The sequence below is a fragment of the Pristis pectinata genome, chromosome 4, assembly GCF_009764475.1.
Source record: "Pristis pectinata isolate sPriPec2 chromosome 4, sPriPec2.1.pri, whole genome shotgun sequence".
Classification (NCBI taxonomy): domain Eukaryota; kingdom Metazoa; phylum Chordata; class Chondrichthyes; order Rhinopristiformes; family Pristidae; genus Pristis; species Pristis pectinata.
This window is the reverse complement of record NC_067408.1, coordinates 35635382-35658262: the sequence shown is the minus strand read 5'-3', so window position 1 is coordinate 35658262 and position 22881 is coordinate 35635382. Positions and strand designations below refer to the sequence as shown.

General features: G+C 43.2%; 2 protein-coding genes across 3 annotated transcripts in view; one reads left to right on the top strand and one right to left on the bottom strand.

The window, feature by feature from the left end:
- Positions 1–14877, bottom strand: part of rnf44 (ring finger protein 44) — a 137335-nt gene extending 122458 nt beyond the window's left edge. The window contains exon 1 of one of the 2 annotated variants that reach the window (XM_052014563.1): positions 14128–14877. In XM_052014563.1, the coding sequence (XP_051870523.1) occupies positions 14128–14395 (268 nt within the window). In that variant the 5' untranslated portion in view covers positions 14396–14877. The remainder of the gene's footprint in view (positions 1–14127) is intronic. The other variant, XM_052014564.1, reaches the window with a different exon arrangement.
- Positions 14875–22881, top strand: part of cdhr2 (cadherin related family member 2) — a 125249-nt gene continuing 117242 nt past the window's right edge. Inside the window, exon 1 of the mRNA XM_052013586.1 lies at positions 14875–15006. Coding sequence (XP_051869546.1) covers positions 14875–15006 — 132 coding nt within the window. The remainder of the gene's footprint in view (positions 15007–22881) is intronic.

Below are 22881 nucleotides of genomic sequence, written 5' to 3'. Positions count from 1 at the left end.
TATGTGTGTTACTCTATCAAAGGCCTTTTCCTGGTTCAAGCTGACCAGACAAGTGCCCATACCCATGTTCTACATGCAGGTGATTATGTCCTGAAGCAGCATTACACTATCAGAGATCTTCCTGCCAGGTATGGTGCAGGTGGTTCATCTGCACCTGGGCAAACTCCACTCAGTTGGCGACTGTCTCAGAAAGAATCTTGTAATCCACATTTAATAGTGAGATGGTTCACCTCTTTCTGATCGCATTCAAGCATGAAATCATTTCAATGTTGCCCAGCCAGGACTTTTCAGTATCTCACTCACTCCCCACTCTCATAATGGTAACAAAAATAATCATGTCATGTCAATTTTTGCAATCCAAAGTAATCCAACCATGAAGGTATAAATCTATTAAACCAGAATTTTCCCTTTTTTACAATGTTCGAAATTTACTTCACACAACATCCATCAATTTATGGGACAGTTGTAGCGGATGCTACCGCGAAGCAAAACAAGACGCTAGTCAGAGGATTGTCAAACAAGAACTGGTTTATTTTCCTGCCTTGCGCAGGCCTTTTAAGGGAGACTGTTCCCGCCCAATGCAACCAGTGATGACGTAAGTACTACGTCATCAAGTCTTTCCTGCGCGTGGGTTCTCCCTGTCGCTCAGGAAAGACGAGGCCCGCCGCCATCTTGGGCCTCGTCACTCCGACGCCGCGCGACCCGACTGCCGAGCCGGTTCACTTGGCCGGATGGTGAGTCGCTACACAACCCCCCCCAGAACCGGCGATACAGTCCCCAAGGTCCGCGGGCTGTGCCAGCTGCCGCTTAGGGGGCCGGCCTCTGCATCACGGCGTTGAAACCTCAACCGGTTGTTGCAGATCTAAATGGGCTGGTTTGAGGTGGTCCGTCGTGAAAACCTGTTCCCTGCCTCCAACGTCCAAAATAAAGGTGGATCCATTGTTTCTTATGACTCGGAATGGTCCCTCATATGGTCGTTGCAACAGTGCCCGAGGTGTGCCCCTGCGAACGAAAACAAACTTACAGTCTCGTAGTTGTTTGGGCTGGCAGGATGGGGCTTGACCGTGCCGTGAGGTGGGAATTGGGGCCAAGTTGCCAAGCTTCTCACGCAGTCTTTGTAGGACTGCTGGGGGTTGTTCTCCTTGGTCTCGAAGGGCAGGTATGAAATCCCCGGGACGACTAGGGGTGCCCCGTACACAAGCTCAGCTGATGAAGCACGGGAGGTCTTCTTTGGGGGCAGTGTGTATGCTGAGCAGGACCCAAGGCAGCTTGTCAACCCAGTTAGGACCCTTGAGGCGGGCCATCAAGGCTGATTTCAGATGGCGGTGAAAACGTTCCACCACCCCGTTGGATTGAGGATGGTAGGCCATGGTGGTGTGCAGCTGCGTCCCTAGCAGGTTCGCTAATGCAGCCCAGAGACTGGAAGTGAATTGGGTGCCTCTGTCTGAAGTGATGTGGGCCAGAACCCCAAAACGTGAGACCCAAGTTGTGAGCAACGCCCGGGCGCAGGAATCAGTCGTGATGTCAGTCAGAGGGGTTGCCTCTGGCCACCTCGTGAACCGGTCCACGATGGTAAGGAGGTACCGGGCTCCTCTTGAAACCGGCAGAAGGCCCACAAGGTTGACATGTATGTGGTCGAACCTCCTACGGGTAGGCTCGAACTGCTGTGGCGGGATTTTGGTGTGTCGTTGGATTTTCGATGTCTGGCAGTGCGGACAAGTCCTGGCCCACTCACTGACCTGTTTGCGCAGGCCATGCCAGACAAACTTGCTGGCGACCAGTCGGACAGTTGATCTGATGGATGGGTGCGCCAACCCATGTACCGAGTTGAAAACGCGTCTCCGCCAGGCTGCAGGGACTATAGGGCGGGGCTGACTTGTTGCGACGTCGCAAAGTAGGGTCTGCTGACCTGGACCAACCAAGAAATCTCGGAGCTGTAGGCCCGAGACGGCGGTTCTGTAGCTGGGCAGCTCGTCGTCGGCTTGCTGTGCGTCAGCTAGGGCCGCGTAGTCGACACCCAAGGACAGGTTGTGGATGGTCGGTCTGGAAAGTGCATCAGCAATAACATTATCCTTTCCGGAGACATGTTGGATGTCTGTTGTAAATTCGGAAATGTAGGATAAATGCCTCTGCTGATGAGCTGACCAGGGATCGGAGACTTTGGAGAAGGCAAAGGACAAAGGCTTATGATCGGTGAAAACGGTGAAAGGTCTGCCTTCTAGAAAGTATCGGAAATGCCGGACCGCCAGATACAGCGCTAGAAGTTCCCGATCAAAAGCGCTGTATTTCAGTTCGGGTGGTCTAAGGTGCTTGCTAAAAAAATGCAGGGTGGGCGGCATCGACGGGCCTCCGCACCCCACCTCTGATGGTAGAAACACAGCTGGTCACCCGTGTCGTCATCTGTGCTCCTGGGGTGTGGCTGCTCAGTTGCTGGGACTGGGCGAGGCGGGTGTTGGGCTCGCGGCCTGGTGATTTGGCCGACGGACAAACCGCTCTCGCGTTTGGCCTTCCACAGGACGTCTGCCCGGGCGGCTACCTCACGGGGGTTGCTGAAGTCGGCGTTAGCTAACAACAGGTGGATGTCATCGGGGAGTTGTTCGAGGAAGGCCTGTTCGAACATCAGGCATGGCTTGTGTCCCTCGGCCATTCATGAGGGCGGATGGGGATCTGTCCCCCAGGCCGTCCAGATGAAGCAGGCGGGCGGCGCGCTCACGACAGGAGAAGCCGAAGGTCCGAATCAAAAGGTCTTTGAAAGCCGGGTACTTATCGTTCTCCGGAGGTGACTGGATGAAGTCCCCGACCTGGGCGGCTGTCTCTTGGTCCAGACAGCTCACCACATAGTAGTACTTCGTGGAGTCGGAGGTGATCTGCCGAAGGTGGAATCGCGCTTCGGCCTGGTCAAACCAGATGCCGGGCCGAAGTGTCCAAAAGGTGGGCAGCTTGAGGGCCATTGCATTGGCTGCTGCATTGTCGTCCATTGCGCGGGTCCAAAATCCGTTTGGACCGTCGGGGTCACCAATGTAGCGGTTGCTACCGCGAAACAAAACAAGACGCTAGTCGGAGGATTGTCAAACAAGAACTGGTTTATTTTCCCGCCTTGCACAGGCCTTTTAAGGGAGATTGTTCCTGCCCAGTGCAACCAGTGATGACGTAAGTACTACGTCATCAAGTCTTTCCCGCATGTGGGTTCTCCCCGTCGCTCAGGAAAGACGAGGCTTGCCGCCATCTTGGGCCTCGTTGCTCCAACGCCGCGCGACCCGACTGCCGAGCCGGTTCGCTTGGCCGGACGGTGAGTCGCTACACAGTGTAAATTCTTGATTCAGAACATTCCAGTATTTTGCATTTTGTACTAAGAAAATACAGGTCACTTAAAAGTCTAGTAAAATTTACCTCAGAAGTTATGCAAATCGTATTGGTTCCTACTCCAAACTAAAAGTTTTAAAAGAAACAAATAAAATTTGGTACAAGAGAAACAAAGGACTGCAGATGCTGGAATCCAGGTGAAAAACACTATGATGCTGGAGGAACTCAGCAGGCCAGGCAGCATCCCTGGAGAAAAGCAGGCAGTCAACGTTTCGGGTCAGGACCCTTCTTCAGGACTGAAGATAGGGAAAAGGGGAAGACCAATATATAGGAAGGAAAAGCAGAGCAGTGATAGGTGGACAAAAGAGGGGAGGCAGGGTGGGCACAAGGTGGTGATAGTTAAGAGATGCAGGTAAGAGATGGTGATAGGCAGGTGCAGGGGAGGAGGGGAGAGTAGATCCACTGGGAGATGGGTCAAAGATGAGGAGGAAAAAGAGGGGGGTAGAAAAAAAGAGAAAGAGAGGCTAGGAAAGGGAAGAAAAGAGGCATGGTTGGGGGGGTTGTGGTTGTGGGGATTACTTAAAGTGGGAGAATTCAATGTTCATGCCGTTAGGCTGCAAGGTTCCAAGATGGAAAATGAGTTGCTCTTCCTCCAGTTTGTGCTTGGACTTCTGGCAGTGGAGGAGACAGAGGACTGACATATCTGTGATGGAGGGGGAGATGAAGTGACTGGCAACGGGGAGATGCAGATTGCGATTATGGACAGAGCGCAGGTGTTCTGCAAAATGGTCACCTAGTCTGTGTTTGGTCTCACCAATGTAGAGGAGGCCATACTTGGAGCACCAAATGCAATAGATGATATTAAGGGAGGTGCAGTTGAATCTCTGTCTTACCTGATAGGACTGTTTGGGTCCCTGGATGGAGGTGGTGTAGGGGCAGGTGTTGCACCTATGGCAGGGGCAGTGGAAAGTCCCCGGGGTAGGAGCGGGAGGAGTGAACTCGGGAGTCACGGAGAGAGCGGTCCCTGCGAAAGGCAGAAAGGGGTGGCGAGGGGAAAATATGCTTGGTGGTGGGGTCCCATTGGAGGTGGCAGAAGTGGCAGAGAATGTATTGTTGGATACGTAGGCTGGTAGGATGAAATTTGAGGACAAGGGGGACCCTATCCCTGTTGGGTCTGGGAGGAGCGGGGGTGAGGGCAGAGGTGCGGGAAATGGCAGAAATATGGGTGTGAGCTCTCTTGACCACAGTAGCACAGTAGTAGGGGGGAAGCCACGGTTGGTAAAGAAGTTGGACATCTTGGAGGTCCTGGAGTGAAAAGCCTCATCATGGGAGCAGGTGCAGCGGAGGCAGAGGAATTGAAAAAAAGGGATAGTGTCCTTGCAAGAGACAGGGTGGGAGGAGCTGTAATTAAGGTAGCTGTGGGCGTCAGTGGTTTGTAGATGTCGGTGGATATGGAATCCCCTGAAATGGAGATGGAAAGATCGAGGAAGGAGAGAGAGGTATCAGAGATAGTCCAAATGAATTGGTGAGCAGGGTGAAAATTTGTGGTGAAATTCATGAAACTGCTGAATTCTGCACAGGTGCAAGAGGTGGCAGAGAAAGCATATATAGCAGAGAAAGACTTGAGGAGTGGGGCCAGAGTAGGCTTGGAACAGGGACTGTTCAACGTGGCCAATGAAGAGGCAGGCATAGCTGGGGCCCATGACTATGCCCTTGGTCTGTAGAAAGTGTGAGGAATCGGAAGTGAAGTTGTTTATGGTAAGGACAAGTTCAGCTAGGAGGAGGAGAGCGTTAGTGGAAGGGGACTGGTTCTGTCTCTGGTCAAGAAAGAAGTGGAGGGCGGTGAGGCCGTCATGATGGGGAATGGAGGTATATGGGGAATGGAGGTATATAGGGACTGGATGTCCATTGGTGAAGATGAGGTTATGCATGCTGGAGAACTTAAAAGCTGTGGAAGAGTTGAAGAACGAGTGATGCGTCATGGATGTAGGTGGGAAGAGATTGGACTGGGGGGGAGGGGCCAGGATAGTGTCTAGGTATGAGGATACGAGCTCAGTAGGGCAAGAGTACGAGGAGACAATAGGTTTGCTGGGACAGTCCACCTTGTGGATTTTGGGGAGGAGATAGAAGTGGGTAGTCCTAGGTTGCAGGACTATCATGTTGGTAGCTGTGGGGGTGGGGGAGATCTCCCAAGGTGATGAGGTCAGTCATGGTGCAGGAGATAATGTCCTGGTGGTCCTTGGTGGGGTCATGGTTCAGGGGTAGGTAGGAGGAAGTGTCCGAGAGTTGCTGCCTGGCCTCTGCAAGGTAGAGGTCAGTGCACCAGACTACCATGGCACCACTTTTCTCAGCTGGTTTTATGACAATATCAGGGTTGGTGCGGAGGGAATGGAGAGCAGAGCGTTCAGAAGGGGTGAGGTTGGGGTGGGTGAGGGGAGCAGAAAATTCAATACGGCTGATGTCGTGCCGACAGTTAGGTATAAGCAGATCCAGGGAAGGTAACAGGCCCATTGGGGGAGTCCAGGTGGAAGAAGAGGGCTGGATGTGGGAGAACGGGTCATCAGAAGGGGGAAGAGGACTTCTTACCGAAGAAGAAGGCACAGAGGTGGAGGTAAGAGCTTGGCATCATGCCGGGTTCTGAATTCATTGAGGTGGGGGCGTTGAGATATGAAGGTGAGGCCTTTGCTGAGAACAGACCACTCAGCCTCAGAGAGGGGGAGATCAGGGGGGGATGGTAAAGATCCGGCAGGGGTTAGAGCTGGGGTTAGAGGAGGAAGGGGGTAGAGGGGCTAGGCCGGTGAGAGGAAAGGGGTGAGAGGAGTTGGGAGTGGTACAGGGGTAAAGAGTGTGACAAAAGATAGGAGGTGGATGGAGGGGAGGTCAGGGTAGGGGGAGGGGATAAGGGGAGTTGGGGGTGGGCTGGTGGAGGTGCAAGGTGGAATGCAGAATTAGAAATAGATCTGGTACGACTCTGCTTATCTCATCTACTAATACAAGAGGATATGGTTATTCAGCTCCTCCTTGTAGGGAACACAGTTCCAGAGTTCAACTAACCATCCATGTGAGAACATACGTCCTGATTTCACTCTTGAATGAATTGCTCAAACACCATCCGTCCATCCAGTGCCGGTGAAGATGCTTTGTACTGCACGGAAATGCTTATTCATTTTATACATGTCAGTTAGATTACCTCTTAACCTCAGTCCTAGTCAATGTGATGTATAAACTTTCCAGACATAAAATATAAAGCACATTTAAATTCTTAGCCTGCATACACTTTATTTTTAGTTTCCTTAAAGCAATGGAATAAGAAATGTTGCAAGTTACAACAAATTAGAATTTTTTAAAAATCCACAATTGCTTCTCTGACTAAAACCAAAGGCAATGAAGATACTGATTAAAGAAAGGGCTGTGCCACAAATACCACAACTTTTGCATGGAAGGCCTACAATAGGTTCCAACAGGAAGGGATTCTGGGAAATTTCATTCGTCATCACGCTCAACAAAAACTTAAAATCAAAGTATCTAACTAGCATAATTCCAGGTTTATAATACGAATCCAACCATTTTCAACCCAAGCTATTCTGTTACAGAAACATTTTTTCCAAAGGTACATGAACAAGTGATCTATTTTTTCAGACGAACAAAAGATAGCCACAGCTGACTGGCTTATTATGCCACTAGAAAGCTTGTGCTACAAGTATTAAATAACACAAAGGCTTGCTAAATGTACCTTCATTAATGTGATATTTTTCTTTCTCCCACAGCATTCATAAAAGTTTGAAAACTTATTTGTTCTGAAAGTGGAAAGATTGAAATGAATATTCATTTCAAAGGATATGCTTCTGTACATTTGCATTTTAATTGTTAAAATGCCCTGTCATGTAGCAGCATATTAATGTTCCTTAAATAATAAGACATTTAAGTAACATTACATGTAGAGGGGGGAAAAAGTCACCCTGATATACTTGAGCGAAGCATCAGGTAAAAACTGAGAAGTAGCCAGAGAAGACTGGGGAAAAAAGACTGAAATCTTAAGTCAAAAAGTTGGTTTTAAGGAAGGCTACATAGAATGACATTAGAGGCCACTCTGGGATTGATTTTTGCACTGAATTTATAATTACTGTCCTCCATTCACTGCATTTTTTGAATAATTACCTTGCTTTTATTGGGAAAAATTCTTGTCATTTCCATCTCAACCATTCTTTGCACTGACCTCTTTCCACCAATCAAATTGAATTTGTTTGCTGCACAACAGACTGCCGCAAATCATGTGCCCCAGGCACTTTACTGGTTGACACTGTGATGTGAATAAATACTTAGTTTAGGAAAAAAGGAATGATGCAAACAGATTAATGGAGAGGTGGCAATGGGCTTCAAAAGATTCCAGGAATGCAGAAATCTGACAGGGTTGAGGTGAAGGGATTAAAGAAGGTAGGAAGTTTAAAAAGTCATGAACAAATTTAAAAACAATGGTGAGAGATTTAAATCCGAGGCCCCCAGAAGACGTTAAGAGGACAAGTGTGATGGATAAGCACAACTCAGTACTGTATAGAATTCAGACAGCAGGGTTCTACAGATAAAGTTTAAGAAGTGTTGAGGCTGTTCAAGAGAACATTTTGTGTGTTCATTCTGGAACTGAACAATGGCCTGGATTAGGGGAGATGAAAGGAGGAGTGCAAATCTGGATTAAATCGACTCATTGCTCTCAGTAATGCAAACTAATGCCCCTCTGATTCTAGTACCTATTTGCAATACATAGCATTATATAGATTGTATTCAGAAGGAAAGTTGAATTTTGGATTTATAGCTTCATCCATTATTGACAAGAAGAACAATGAGGAGCTAATCATGTGACATAAAGAAAGAAAATAAATTTGACTTTATAGTAAATTTATAAAATTAGATAAGAGTATTTTACCCGGGGGGGGGAGGGGGAGGGGGAGGAAAGAGTTTAAAACTAGAGGACACGAGTTTAAGTTGAGAGCGCAGAAATTTAAAAGGAGATTTGAGGAGCAAGTTTTTTTCCCCACACAGAGGGTGGTGATTTTATGGAACAAGCTGTCAGGGGAAGTGGTAGGGGTCGATATAATAACAATGTTTAAAAGGTATTTGGACAGATATTTGGATAGGAAAGGAATAGAGGGATACAGGCCTAACGCAGGCAAATAGGATTAGCATGGATAGGCATTGCAGTCAGCCCGTTTCTGTGCTGTATAGCTCTATTATTCTAAGATCACTGTTCATCTGGTGAACATAACCTCATTTTTCATTAACATCTTGAATACACTCAAGTATGCTGTGTGCCTGTCAAGTTCGTTTTAATTTTCCCAATTATTAAAACATTATTTGTGTTACTCTCCCATTTGTGTGACGACAAATTTAGCCTGAATGCACAAGGACTTGCATGTAGCTTTTTGATTGAACATCAGTGAATGCATTACATGTGTTCAATTATGGTGAGAATCTGCTTCCGAGGTTGAAAGAGTTTTTATTTATAATAATAAAGAAAACAGATTGTGAAAAACTTTTTCATATTTCAGCCAGCGAATCCAAGATGCTTTGAAACATCACAATAAATTCAGGAAATAATACACTGGCTCCGTGGTGTAAATTTGTTGAGAAAGAACAGAGCACAATTTTAATCCAGCTTCATACAATGCACAGCCCAGTGGACAGATGTTCCACAAAATATTTTGAACACTTATTTTCTTACATTAACTTTTAAAAATGTTTTATTTGAGATGGGTTGAAACAAGAAAAATATTTACTTCACATCTAGACATGTTAAGAATACTAAATGCTTTTTTGATCCATAGAAATCAAAGCCAGCTTGAAGTTAACATAAGAACATCAGAAAAAAGAGGAACAAAAGGCTGTCCATTTCTGAACCAACAAGATATGATTTTGACCTCAACTCCACTTCCATACCTGGTTCCTGAAACAGCTGATTTCCTCTAAAGTCTAAAGTCTATTTCAGCCTTTAATATACTAATAACTCAGCTTCCTGGTGTAGAAAATTTAAAAGATTCATGACTCTTTTAGAGGAAAAAATATCATCCTTATCTCAGTTTTAAATAAGCAACCTTTTATTCTGATGCTGTGCATGCACACATCACCACCACTACCCCCCTCTCCCCCCACCACCATCTACCCAATCTGAGGAAACACTCTCACAGCGTCTAACATGTCAAGCCCTCTCAGAATCTTTTAGATTTCAATAAGATCGCCTTTCATTCTTTTAAAATCCAGTGAGTATGGTCCAATCTGCTTTTCATCAAAAGATGGTGTTATTAAGAACTTATTTATTTGTAAATGTTGATTCTTTTTTGCCAAATTATCAAAGCCGTCAATGAAGATGATACAACAAATTAATTGACAAAGGGAAGAAGTACTCATTCCCTTCCCAGCCTTTATAATGGAGTTATAATGCATATGTTGTTGAGAATAAAATGGAAAGTACTCCACTTCTTCTTTAAAATCCATTTTTCAGGAAAAGACATAACATTTCTCACAAATTAAGGATATTCACAGCTATTGGTATATTTTTTTTAAGAAGTGGCCTACACAAAGGTGAAGATATCGTTGCTTCATAATGAGACAAAACTGTTGGGAAGGTCAAATGTGGTTAGAAGGGGTGCATGATGTGATTTTTTTTAAAGACTTTCTTGGCAAACCCATTCCGATCAATTACTCTACACAAAACATTTATGCTTTTAAAAATTTGCAGAATGTGGGAGATGCTGCCTAGCATTTATTTCTAATTGCCTCTAAATGTGGAGACTTGCTGAACCATTTCAGAATTAAGAGCTATTGCTCTGGGTCTATCGTCACATATAGATCAAAATGGATAAGGAGTGGAGATGTTGGTAAACCAGCTGAGTATTTATAACAAATCAACAGATTCATGGTCAGAATTACTAAGACTGTTTAATTAATTATACTTAATTTTCCCAGCTGTCATGGTAAAATTTGAACTGCTACATCCAGATCAATTGTCAACACTTCAGGGTACAAGTCACTATGCATTTTGCTACCTTTTTCAGCTAGAAAGAGGGGATTCTACTGGACTCTGTGCATCTCTGTAGGCTCCATAATTAGACCTCTGTGAAGCAGACATTTAGAAATAAAGTTGTCCAGCCAAAGTTTCTGCAAGTCTTCTTCACCCAACTGGAAACGTTGCACTCCATAACCATGCAACTTTCAAGCTACTTTTTAAATATCCCACAAAGTTGAAAAACAAAAAAAAATTAAAGTTAAATGTGGATTGTTTATTGTTTTAAGACACTACACACTTTTAGCAGTTGTGTCTTTCAGTGGCTGACCATTACCATAGCAACAGGAGGTTATTATACAGATGACTCCTGTGCTCCTCAGAGTCCGTACACTATAATGTCAAGAGGCAGAATGACTACGGAAAACATATTGCCATTCAACTCAAGGAAACATGGAAAATGAGCATTGATTTTTGTGTGTTTTTTAAGAAGAACGGAATCACTTTTGTTCATGGTGGACAGCCCAGAACTCACAAATCAAAGTTACCCAATATAAATCACAGAAGGACCAATTATCTTTCTATACATTATCTTAGTGTTCAGCATAGTTATCATTTCCTTTAATGTTTAAAGTAATATATACCATTAAACCATACTACTACTAGATGGGGATCTGGCACTTGTTATTGGGTAGAGGCGTCTTTTTGGCTGCAATTTGTGATACCTCTGGATTTATTTAGCTCCCAGTTATGACTCTTGGCATGCTGAGGAATTGAAAAAGAGTTACTTTCCCAATGATTACAATATCTAATGCTGCAACATTGGCTTCTGTGATTCTATTCCACATTAGATCCTTTTCAGCAGTGTACAGGGGATTCTAGTTTCACTTACAGTTAGTAAATTTTCATTTGTGCATTTCTATTGAAAACTATATATAATTGGAAGCATTCTGTAGACATGACACCTCCTCTGAAAATAACAGGCAAGCTCAAAGACAAAAAATTACTTGATCAACCTACTAGATAAATGAATACAACTGATGCAAAATATGCATGTTCAAATTAATAAATAGAAATACTAATGTTCATAATTTGGTTATATTGCCCACAAAATGTTTAAATCAGCTTTTCTTGTCTCTTATACATGAATCAAACATATCTTCAACTTTTGTTGTCAGTCATTTGTTAAGAAAGTTCTAAAGCACACATGTTAAAACTAGTACAAAAACAATTTTTGGTTTTATGGACATTCTTGAAACCCAGGTGCTTTCCCTCATTATTCAAATTACTTTAAGCAATAAATATCTCACTATTTTGTTATTTCAGAAAACATAAATACATGGATTTAATCCAATGGCATGCGTGACAACAACAAGAAACTTTGATTGATGTAGCATGGTTAACCTTGCAAAAGTGTTACAAGGTGTATCACAGGACTGTTTAAGAAAAACAAATTGATACCAACCCACATATGAAAGATAGGTTTTCAAGAGCTTCTTAAAATAGGGAAAGGTTAAAAAAAGTTTAGAGAGAGAATTCCAAATCTTTGGACACTGGTAGGAAAAGATATGACTGCTAACGTTGCAACAATTCAATTTGGGAATATTCAAGAAGCAAACACTGGCCAAAAAGAATGGATAACTTGAGCAAGTAAAATGCTAGATATTACAAAAACATGAATGAAAGATGACAGAGGAATATAAAAACATGAATGAGAATTGTAAAAAGTGAGGCGCTACTTAATTGAGTGTTTATGTAAATCACAAAAACAGAGGTTATAAATTATTGGTGCAAGCAAGGGCATGGGGAAGAGTGCTTGGATGTTCTCAGGATACTGAATTAACCAGTGGAGACCCTCCAGGAGTCCAGTAGAAGAGATGTCTAGTAGTAAAAATACTTGGATGAGTGTCTTAAATGATGAATAGAGGCAGTGGCAGTGATGTTATGGAAAAGAAATAGACATAACTAGCGATGGCATGAAAAATAACTTAGCTTGGGTCAAATATAATACTGAGATTGTGAACAGTCTGTTTCAATTTCAGGCAGTAGTCAAGGAGAAGATGACAATACGAGACTATTAAGTAACTTAAAATGAAAAAGAACTGCAGATGCTGAAAATCTGAAATAAAACTCAGAGGGTGCTAGAAATCCTCAACAGGTCTATGGAGAGAGAAACAGAGTCAAAATTTCAGTTCACCAGACCTAGAGAAGTGAGAAGACAAGTATGTTTAAAGTTGCAGAGAGGGGGAGGGTGAAGAGAATTAAGAGAATATCTATGAGATGGAGACCAAGGCTATCTGATGACACATGCTTTTGGAGCCATCTGGTTAATAGCTGAATGAGAGTAATTAGAAAATAAGAAAACAAAATAATATGCTGGACCTATGAAAGACATAATACAGAAGTTATGGGAAAAGAGTAGGTGTTGCATCTGCCCTTTTGTTTCATCCTTTTTCCACTATCCATAGGGCTCAAACAGTGTTTCCATGTGACGCAGCAATTCACTTGTACTTTTTCCTGTCTAGTCTACTGTATTCAGTGTTCATAATGTGGTACTTTCACATTGGAGAAACCAACTGAATGACTATTTGAAGAACACTTTTGTTCAGTCTGCATAGGCAACCCTAAGCTTTCAGTAACTGCCAATTTAATTCTCCATCTCACTGTCACTGTGGCCTCTTACGCTGTCCCAATGAAGACCATTATAGCTTGAGGAACAGCAATTCATCTTCCATCATGGTACATGGCAGGGGTCTATAATGAATTCAACAATTTCTGATAATCAGCTTTTTTGTTTTGTATCAGAAATGGCCAGTTCTGATGCAAGATTATCAATCCTAACCCAATTTTTCTTTCTCTACAGATGCTGCCCCAGTTGCTGAGTAATTTCAAGCACCTTGATTTTATATCATTAACTTAATTGTTTAACTATGGTTCGAATAACAAACCAGAACGGACAACTTATTCTAACAATCAGAAGTAACTCTATGCAGACAATTGGACTAAAATGGGAAATGGTTTAACTGCATCCTTGACAATGTACAACTCATGCTTTGTGGAGGTTAGGCTAATTCCCCCGCTGCACCGAATTCCTTTAATTCTGTGTCCCACGCTGCCCTAATCTTTATTCGTCTAGACAAAAATAAATCTGCTGTGGAGATGCTCTGCTGAAAATGTTCCACATAATTAGAGCAATCCTTCAGTTAATATGCTAAGTTTGAATTTACTGACCCCGTTCTAACTTCCTTTATTGTGCGTACAAAGAAACTGAATTTAACTTTTCTGTGGCAATATCTCAACAACCTGAACTTCGCCACCGCGATAGCGACAGTGAATTCCCACACACGTTACGCCCGCCAGCAATGAATGAAATCCAAGCTTCCACAACGACACGAGGGCAGAAGGAGGCAAAGATATGATAGGCTTTGGGGACAGAATTCGTGTTGGAAATGGGCACGGCTAGTCGAATTTTTTTCAGAAGTCAAATGTGAAATATCTATTATGCCAACAAAAACATTTCCAAGGTCTCTGGAAAATTCCTGGCCAGACCCAGCAGTTCACTGCATGCCCGACTCCGTAAGAGAAGTTCAAAAGGTGACTTTAATATCTATTAAAACACACCAGACATGCTAAAGTGGGAACCAGCGACAACGCATCCATTGCATTTCTGGACCCGCATTTAAGCTTTAATTTATCTAAAAATAATATTAAACTGAGATTGCGAGCAAAATTGAGAAGGTAACCATTACAAAGGGATAAAGGAACATGGATTTTGAAATCCCTTTCAGTTCCCCCCACCGGAGTAACTGCCACTGAAACACCCCGGTTACCTGGCGAGGAGAGCCGGGTGCTCCGCCGCAGCGGCCCCGGGCTGCAGCCGGTGCTCCGAGCGCTGGCCTGGGGCCGCCGGCCCGCTCCACCGTCCAAAGACTGCATCGGAAGGCGCGTCTCCTCGCGATCAGAGGCTTCCAGTTGCCCAGCCTGCCGGCCAACCCCTCGCCCTTGGCACCGGCCACCGCGCTTGGTTGGGAGCATCGGAGTGAAGCGGGAGCGCAGCCGGGGCTTCCCGTTCGGCTGGGCACCACTCACCCTTGGCATCTTTTATAATTGCTTTCAAAATACTTCGTCCGCTCTCCCCACTCAAAGCCAAACCTTAATCGCAGGCGTTAAACTTTCCATCAACCCAGCCACACATACACACAGTGCTGCCTCTTTAAACGGGTGGATTTTCAACCCTCTCTCCTGAACATAACCCGGAATCCTGGCGGGAACCAAACTTCAGAGTCCAGCAGGAACAAAATGATCACAGCCGCCCGGTGTCACCGACATATTCCAGCCGCTTCTGGTCTCGCCCCACAACCCGATCGGTTCGGAAAACGACGGGAGAGAGTTTCCGCCTCTCTGTCTCCCAGGGAAGCTGGCCAGAAACTTTATAGCGAGTCCAGTAACTTGTGTCTCTGGGTGTGAGTGTGTGAACACCGAGCCGCTAGAGACAGCCCGGTTACCGAGGAGCTCTGTGTAATGTCACCCTGGCTTGACTGGCTATCTGTGTGTGTGTGTGTGTCTGCACTGGGGCGATGCCGGCTCGGATGGAGACAGTCATTCCACCGTTTCTGCCGATACTTTGTGTTCAGCCAAACCTTCCCGGAACCAGCGCTTCAGATCCACTCTCAGACTCGACACATCGATTCTCCATCGCCGGATGCTGGGTGAGTTTTCACTTGGACTCCCCTCACCCCTATTTTTTGCTTCACCGCTTGTTCTCATCTGATTCAGAGCATAAGAGATAAACAGGAGCAAGCTATTCAGCCTGTCCCGTCATGGCTGATCTTTCCCTGCTCTAACCTCATATTCCCTTGAGTTCCTTAATATCTAATAATCCAATAACTAGGAGGCAGAGATTTGAGGTAACTGGCGGAGAGATGGGGGGGGGGGGGGGGGATGTGGAAGAAAAGCTGTGGAAAATTTTCATCCAGTAAATGTACGGGATCTGGAGCCCGCTGCCAGAAAGGGTGATAGAGGCAGAGACACGTGACACATTTAAATCAATGGATGCTTTTCAACTCTCTCCTCCTTCTCCCTCTCTCCTAAATTGGATCTAGAACCCTGGCAACCGCCAAACTAGATTCCAGCACAAACAAATGGTCACAGACACCCACAGGGCCACACACGTATTCTGGTCACCTCTGCCCCTCCTCCCAACCTACCCCTCTAACCTGGTCAGTTCAGTAAATGACACCACAGCTTTGGATGCAACATAACTTGCTAGGCCAAAGCCTAACACCAGCAGTGGGATTCTGAATATTTTCTACCAGCAGTTTGACAGTGGCCTGCAGGCATCCTGTGTGGTAAATTTCTCTGATTGAAAAACACTTATGATGCTGGAGGAACTCAGTAGGCCAGCAGCATCTGTGGAGAAAAGCAGGCAGTCAATGTTTTGGGTCAGGACCCTCCCTTCTTCAGGACTGGCCTGCAGAGTTCCTCTAGTGTTTAAGATGCACTTGGATAAGTGCAGTGGGGGTGGGGTTGCGCAGCAGGGTTTATAGGGATATGGGCCAAATGCAGGAAATTGGGACTAGCTGACTTCCTCCAGTGTTTTTCATCCAGATTTCAGCATCTGCAGTCCTTAGTTTCTCTAAATTTCTCTGATTCTTTGATGCAAACCAATCCAGCTCTTTCTTCTGCATACCGTGGCTGATTTAGTGATGTTTAGGATACCATCATGTTAGCCTTGCCATTTCAGTGAAGTGCTCCAGAGAATCTATCTTATTAGCTAACTGGCCTGCTCATTATTTTAGCCACACAGTTTACCATCACATATATTGATTTTCCAATTTAATTTGGTGAAACTACTGAAAATCATTTTAAATTAAATTAGTAAACTGAATCAGTTGTTTTAACCAAGTTGCTGGTGATTCTTAGCTGGCTGTTGCAGCATAGGGTATCCAACGCAAGAGATGGAAGTTATTGGAAAATATGTTTTAAAAGACCTCTAAAATGTCTGAAATTTGAAATGTGGAGGCTTCAATAAGTATGATGAGGCATGGCTTTACACCCACAAATTTATTTTTCCCGTCTTTGATGGTCCCCACTCCTGATTCCACAGATGCCACTATTTTACATGAGAGGCTATTTCACCCACTGGGACATCATAGTTGAGCCAGATTTTGTATATAGTCAATTCAGAGAGAATCATTGTATCATCCATGAAACTAATCATTGTTTCCAAAATAACATTGACATCAGTTAACCCAGCACTGACCAGGTAAATGAACCAGGAATATTCTGGTTAATGTGGCTTAGTTTTGTCTGTTAAACCATTTTTCTTTAAATCCCATTGACAGTGTACTTCTCAAAATAACAATACATACATATAGACAGTTTGGGGCTTGTTTTTATCATTGATCGAGTTAATTTATGCTGCATAGCCAATGTTCATCTTTAAGTTGATTATGAAATGTAATCCACAAGAGGGCTTTTGAATTAGCCATTTTACTATAGATAAAGTTATTATAGAGTCATAGAGTAATACAGCACAGATACAGGCCCTACGGCCCAACCAGTCCATGCTGACCATGGTGCCCATCCAGCTAGTCCCAATTTCCTGTGTTTGGCCTATATCCCTATTAACCCCGTTCCATGTACTTATCCAAGTGCATCTTAAATGATACTATTTGTACCTTCCTCAGCCACTTCCTCTGGCAGCTCTTTTTATATTCTCATCACCCTCTGCATGAAAAATTTGCCCCTCAGGTCCCTTTTAAATCTTTCCCCTCTTGACCTAAATCTATGCCCCCTAGTTTTGAACTCCCCTACCCTGGGGAAAAGATTGTTACCATCCACCTTATCCATACCTCTCATAATTTTAAATACTTCTATAAGATCGTCCCTCACTCTCTGACATTCCAAAAAATAAAGACCTAGCCTGATCAACCTCTCCCTACGGATCAGGCCCTCTAGTCCTGGCATCATCCTCGTAAATCTTTTCTGAACTCTTTTCAATTTAACCACATCTTTCCTATAATAGGGTGACCAAAACTGTACAGAGTACTCCAAGTGCAGCCTCACCAACGACTTGTACAACTGCAGCATAATATCCCAACTCCTATACTCAATGCCCTGACTGATGGAAGGCCAGCATGCTAAATGTCTTTTTCACCACCCTGTCTATCTGTAACGATGCTTTCAACAAACCATGCACTTGTACTCCTAGGTCTCTCTGTTCCATTACACTCCCTAATGTCCGACCATTCATAGTATAAGTCCTATGCCGATTTGACTTTCCAAAATGCATCACCTCACACTTATCTGTATTGGAATCCATTTGCCACTCCTCGGTCCACTTCCCTAACTGATTGAAGATCCCCTTGTATTCTACAATAATCTTCTTCACTATCAACAACAACCTCCTAAGGTCATGTCATCTGCAAACTTACTGATCAAGCCTTGTGCATTCACATCCAAATCATTTATATAAATGACGAATAACAGGGGTCTTAACACTGACCCCTGCAGCACACCACCAGTCACTGGTCTCCATTCTGAGAAACAACCTTCAGTCACCACCTTCTGCTTCCTACCTCCAAGCCAATTTTGAATCCACCTAACGACCTCTCCCTGGATTCTATGGGACCTAACCTTCCAGACTAGCCTACCATGTGGGACTTTGTCGAAGGCCTTGCTCAAGTCCAAATAGACACCATCCACTGCCCTATTGCATCTACCTTGCTGGTTACCTCTTCAAAAACTCTAAAAGATTCATCAAGCATGACTTTCCATGCACAAAGCCATGCTGACTCCTTGTAATCAGACTCTGTGTATTCAAATGCTGATAGATCCTGTCCCTCAGAATTCCATCCAGTATCTTCCCTGCTACTGATGTCAGGCTGGCCGGCCTGTAGTTACCTGGCTTGTGCTTGCTACCTTTCTTAAATGATGGAACAACATTAGCCACTTTCCATTCTTTGGAAACTTCACCAGTGGCTGACGATGAAGCAAATATCTCCGCAAGGGCCTCTGCAATTTCTTCTCTAGCCTCCCACAAAGTCTGAGGATGCACTCGGTCAGGCCCTGGGCTTTATCCACCTTAATGTGCTGTAAGGCTGCAAGTACATCCTCCCTGGTAATATGCATGTTCTCCAAAACATCTCCATTTTTTTCCCTTATCTCTTGAGCAACCATGATTTTCTCCTCAATAAACAACAAAGAGAAATGTTCATTAAAAATCCCATCCATCTCCTGTGGCTCGAGACATAAGCGCTCTGCTGATCTCTAAGGGGACCCACTCTCTCCCTAGCCACCCTTTTACTCCTAATATATAGCTATAGAACCTCTTAGGATTTTCCTCAGCCTTACCTGCCAGATTCATCTCATACCCTCTCTTTCCCCTCCTGATTTCCCTCTTAAGAGTATTCTTAATCTTTTTATAGTCATCAAGGGATTCACTCATCCTTCCTTCTTTTTCTTGACCATAGCCTCAATATCTCTCGTCAGCCAAGGTTCCCTAAACTTGCCGGGTTTACCCTCACCCTAACAGGAACATGCTGCCCCTGGACTCTTGACACACACTCTTAAAAGCCTCCCACTTGCCATTTGTTCCTTTCCCTTCAAACAGACTCACCCAATTGACCTCTGCCAGATCCTGCCAAATTCCCCCAAAATTAGCCCTGCTCCAGTTTAGGACCCTAACCTGTGGACCTGTCCTATCCTTTTCTATCACTATCTTAAAACTAATAGAATTATGATCACTGGAGCCAAAGTGCTCCCTGACTGCCACTTCAGTTACTATCCTGCCTCGTTCTCTAAGAGAAGGTCCAGTATTGCACCCTCCTGAGTAGGGCCCTCTATATATTGATTCAGGAAAGTTTCCTGGACACATTTCACAAATTCCACCCCATCCAGGCCCTTAAAACTCTGGGTAGCCCAGTCAATAGTGGGGAAATTAAAATCAACCCTATTATTCTTACAACTATGAGCAATTTCTCTACACACCTGCTCCTTATGGGGACTGCTGACTACTGGGGGGTCTATAATACAGCCCCACTAGAGTGACTCTACCCTTTTTGTTTCTAAGTTATACCTATATGGCCTCCCTGGGCGATCCCCTAAGAATGTCATCCCTAAGCACTGCTGTTACGTCCTCCCTTATCAAAAAGGCAACACCCCCTCCTCGCTTACCTGTTCCTCTTTCACGCCTGTAGCATCTGTATCCTGGAATATTGAGCTGCCAGTCCTGCCCTTCTCTCAGCCATGTTTCTTTTATAGCTAATAACATCCCAGTCCTCAGAGCCAATCCAAGCTGAGTTCATCCACCTTACCTGTTAAGCCTTGTGCATTGAAATAAATGCAGTTTAACTGAGTATTCCTTTCCCCCCCCTTTACTGTGCCCATGGCTATCTTGATTACTAAACTTGCTCTTGCTTTCTACAGCTTTATTCCCCATGACTTGCTCCTGCTCAGAGTCCCACCCCCCTGCCAATCTAGTTTAAGCCCTCCTGTGTAGCACTAGCAAATTTCCCTGCAAGGATATCAGTCCCTCTCTGGTTCAAGTGCAACCCTTCCCTTTTGTACAGGTCACCTCTACCCCAGAAGAGATCCCAATGGTTCAAGAACCTGAATCCCTGCTTGAAATAATCGCATTTAATTAACAATGGTATTTTTAATAAAACATTATTTTAGAACATTTCAGTTTGTACGTTCTCCCCATGTCTGTGTGGTTTTCCTCTGGGTGCTCTGGTTTCCTCCAACATTCCAAAGATGTACGGGTTAGGAAGTTTGTGGGCGTGCTATGTTTGTGCTGGAAGCGTGGCGACACTTGCGGGCTGCCCCCAAAACACTGGATGCAAAAGATGTATTTCACCGTGTGTTTCGATGTACATGTGACTAATAAAGATATCTTATCTTTTGAGGGTATGAAGATAGAGGAATTGTACTTTGTTTCATCAATTTCAATGTAATGAGGACTGATTTCAGAGATCAACACTGCACCCTGAGGATGCCTGAAATATATCTGAGCACAGATCAGCTGAACCATATATCAAACCTGGGAGAAAAAGTGAAGTGGGAGTTAAGTCGCTTAGACAAAAGTAGGGCACAAGATCTGTTCTAGGTCTCATCTATGAGACTGGATAAGAACAAGCATCAAGTCTCAATTCTTCAGCAACCACCAATGAACTTTAAAAAAAGAGTTTTAAAACTAATCTCCTGAGAAACCAGGGAACATGAGTACAAGTGCTCCTTGCTGCTACTGTCAACAGTCCCAATCATCTACAATTTTGCAAATCAATTTGATTTATTGCTCTTTAACTACCTCGATATAGGGAAATAAGTCTTTATTTTCACTTTGTTAACATGGCTGTAAACATAATTGATCAAGATTTTGTTACACCAGTAGTGTTTATGCAAATAAGCAATATCAATATAAGATATACTTTCATTATATTGATATAAGGTTAATGTATCAATATAAGATATACTTAGAACACTAAAATCTTAACATCTACAATAGTATTTTGCTGCAAATATTATTATGAAAACAATAAAAAAAACTTCTCACAGTAGACTGGGCTTCTGTCAGGTACATGTAAATCAATACTATGGAATGTTCCATTATCTAGTCAACCAAGCAGAAAATAAGAGCATTGACATTCCCAACTTTTATATTTGTCTGTATATGTTTAACTATTCTCAATTCTCCTTCCATCATGGAATGGCATGTGATTTCCTTGATAGGACTGTTTTCTCATCTATCATAACTGTGAGCACTCCTGCTTTCTAATAGCTTATTGGATTTGAACTCAGCTTAATTTTTCCTTCTCTTAGACAATACATTAACTCTTTGAAGCAATAAGTTTGTTCAATAATTATATAAACACTTACAGAAAAAGGAATGGAAGAATACATTAGTAGGATTAGATTAAAGGGAAAAATTATCTTTTTCTATACTGTAGACCTGATGTTACTCCTCTCTAGATTTTCACCTGACCTTATAAATAGTTTCCTTTTATCATTTATCAAATACTTTTTAAAACAATCATACTGAAAATAATGTTCTGCATTGCATATCTGGTAACCTTCCCTACTTAAGACAAATTCTCACCGTAATAATAGCCATTGAACTAAATTTTAACAGAAATTGATGGGAAACCTTACCTGATTAAATATGTTTGCTTTTGCTGTTTTGTGGGGAAGGGGTAAAAGCAGCCTTAGCATGGTTATGAGTCCATAAATACTTTTTGTCCTCAAGTAACTGGCTTAGATATTGACAACATTTATAAGACTCCAGTAGTTAAGCTTTAGATTTAAATTTTTAAAAATGCATTGTAAAACTTCTCTGTACATCATGAGCTTTATTAACAAAATTGCATCAAATATCTCAGTACACATTACCATTAGAAAATTTTGTTTGAAATTATTCTTTTATTTTCTCATGGAATTCAGCAATTGCTGGCAAGGCCTATATTTAAATATCTATCTCCATATGTCCCAAAGAAGGTCATTTACTTGAGTCAGGATGGCGAAAGTGATAGCAGTTTGATATATGAAAAGGGTCATTAAGCCACTTGAGAGAGGTCAACCACTTTACTGTGGGTCTGGAATCACATGTAGACCAGACAGGGTGAGAACATGAGTATTTCATCCATTAAAGATATTAATAAACTAGATAATTTTTTTTTACAGAAATCTTGTAACTTTTTAATTTCAGGTCACTTAATTGACAAAATTTCAAGTCCCCCTGCTCTGGAAAGCAGGTTTGAATCAATGTCTTTGGATTATCAGGTCTAGATTACTATTTCCATAAAATAATCACTCCATTCCAAGTGCAGGGAGCTTATATTCTTCCTGTCATTAAAATTAAGGCCATCCATTCAGTTACATCCACTAAGGCTTTACCTTTCCTTCACTTTTCAAGCCAAACTTGTATGCCTTAGCCCTTGTATTTTTGCCTAGTTTCCCTCCTATCTTTCTTTATGTTCTGTCAGAGCTCATCCTTTACAACGAGAACCACCAACTGCTCTTTCTTAACCATTTTCACTCGATGGTAATCCATCTTCTCTTCCTGGTCTCCTTATTAGCTCTGAGCTACTGACCTCATCCTCTTCAAATCTGTTATTATCACCCTTTTCCTAAAAAAAACAAGTCTTGAGACCTCTGTCCTTGCCAACTGCTACCCATGTGGTACATTGAATATGCTGTCCCTTCCCAAATCCATATTCACCTTGACCCATTGTTCATGTCGGAATCTCTTCAAATCCTTTTTTATGGAAATAAGTCTTATCAAAAGAGATAAATAGCATGTTGGAAACTATGACTGTACAAATTAATACTACTCACCTGAGAGAGGATTGTGAAGTCTCATTAATCATAGCTGATCTGCCTTAAAGAGGTGTAAATAGAGGGAGATAATTTTTCCCCCCTACCCTCTGCCTCAAAGGTGGAACCATGAAATACAGTTCACTAGAAATATGAAATAAAAGAGAATGATGGAAATACTCAACAGGTCAGGTAGCATTTCTGCAGAGAGGAAAACTGTTTATGCTACAGGTTGATAGCCTTACATCAGAAATGGTATACTTTACATTGGG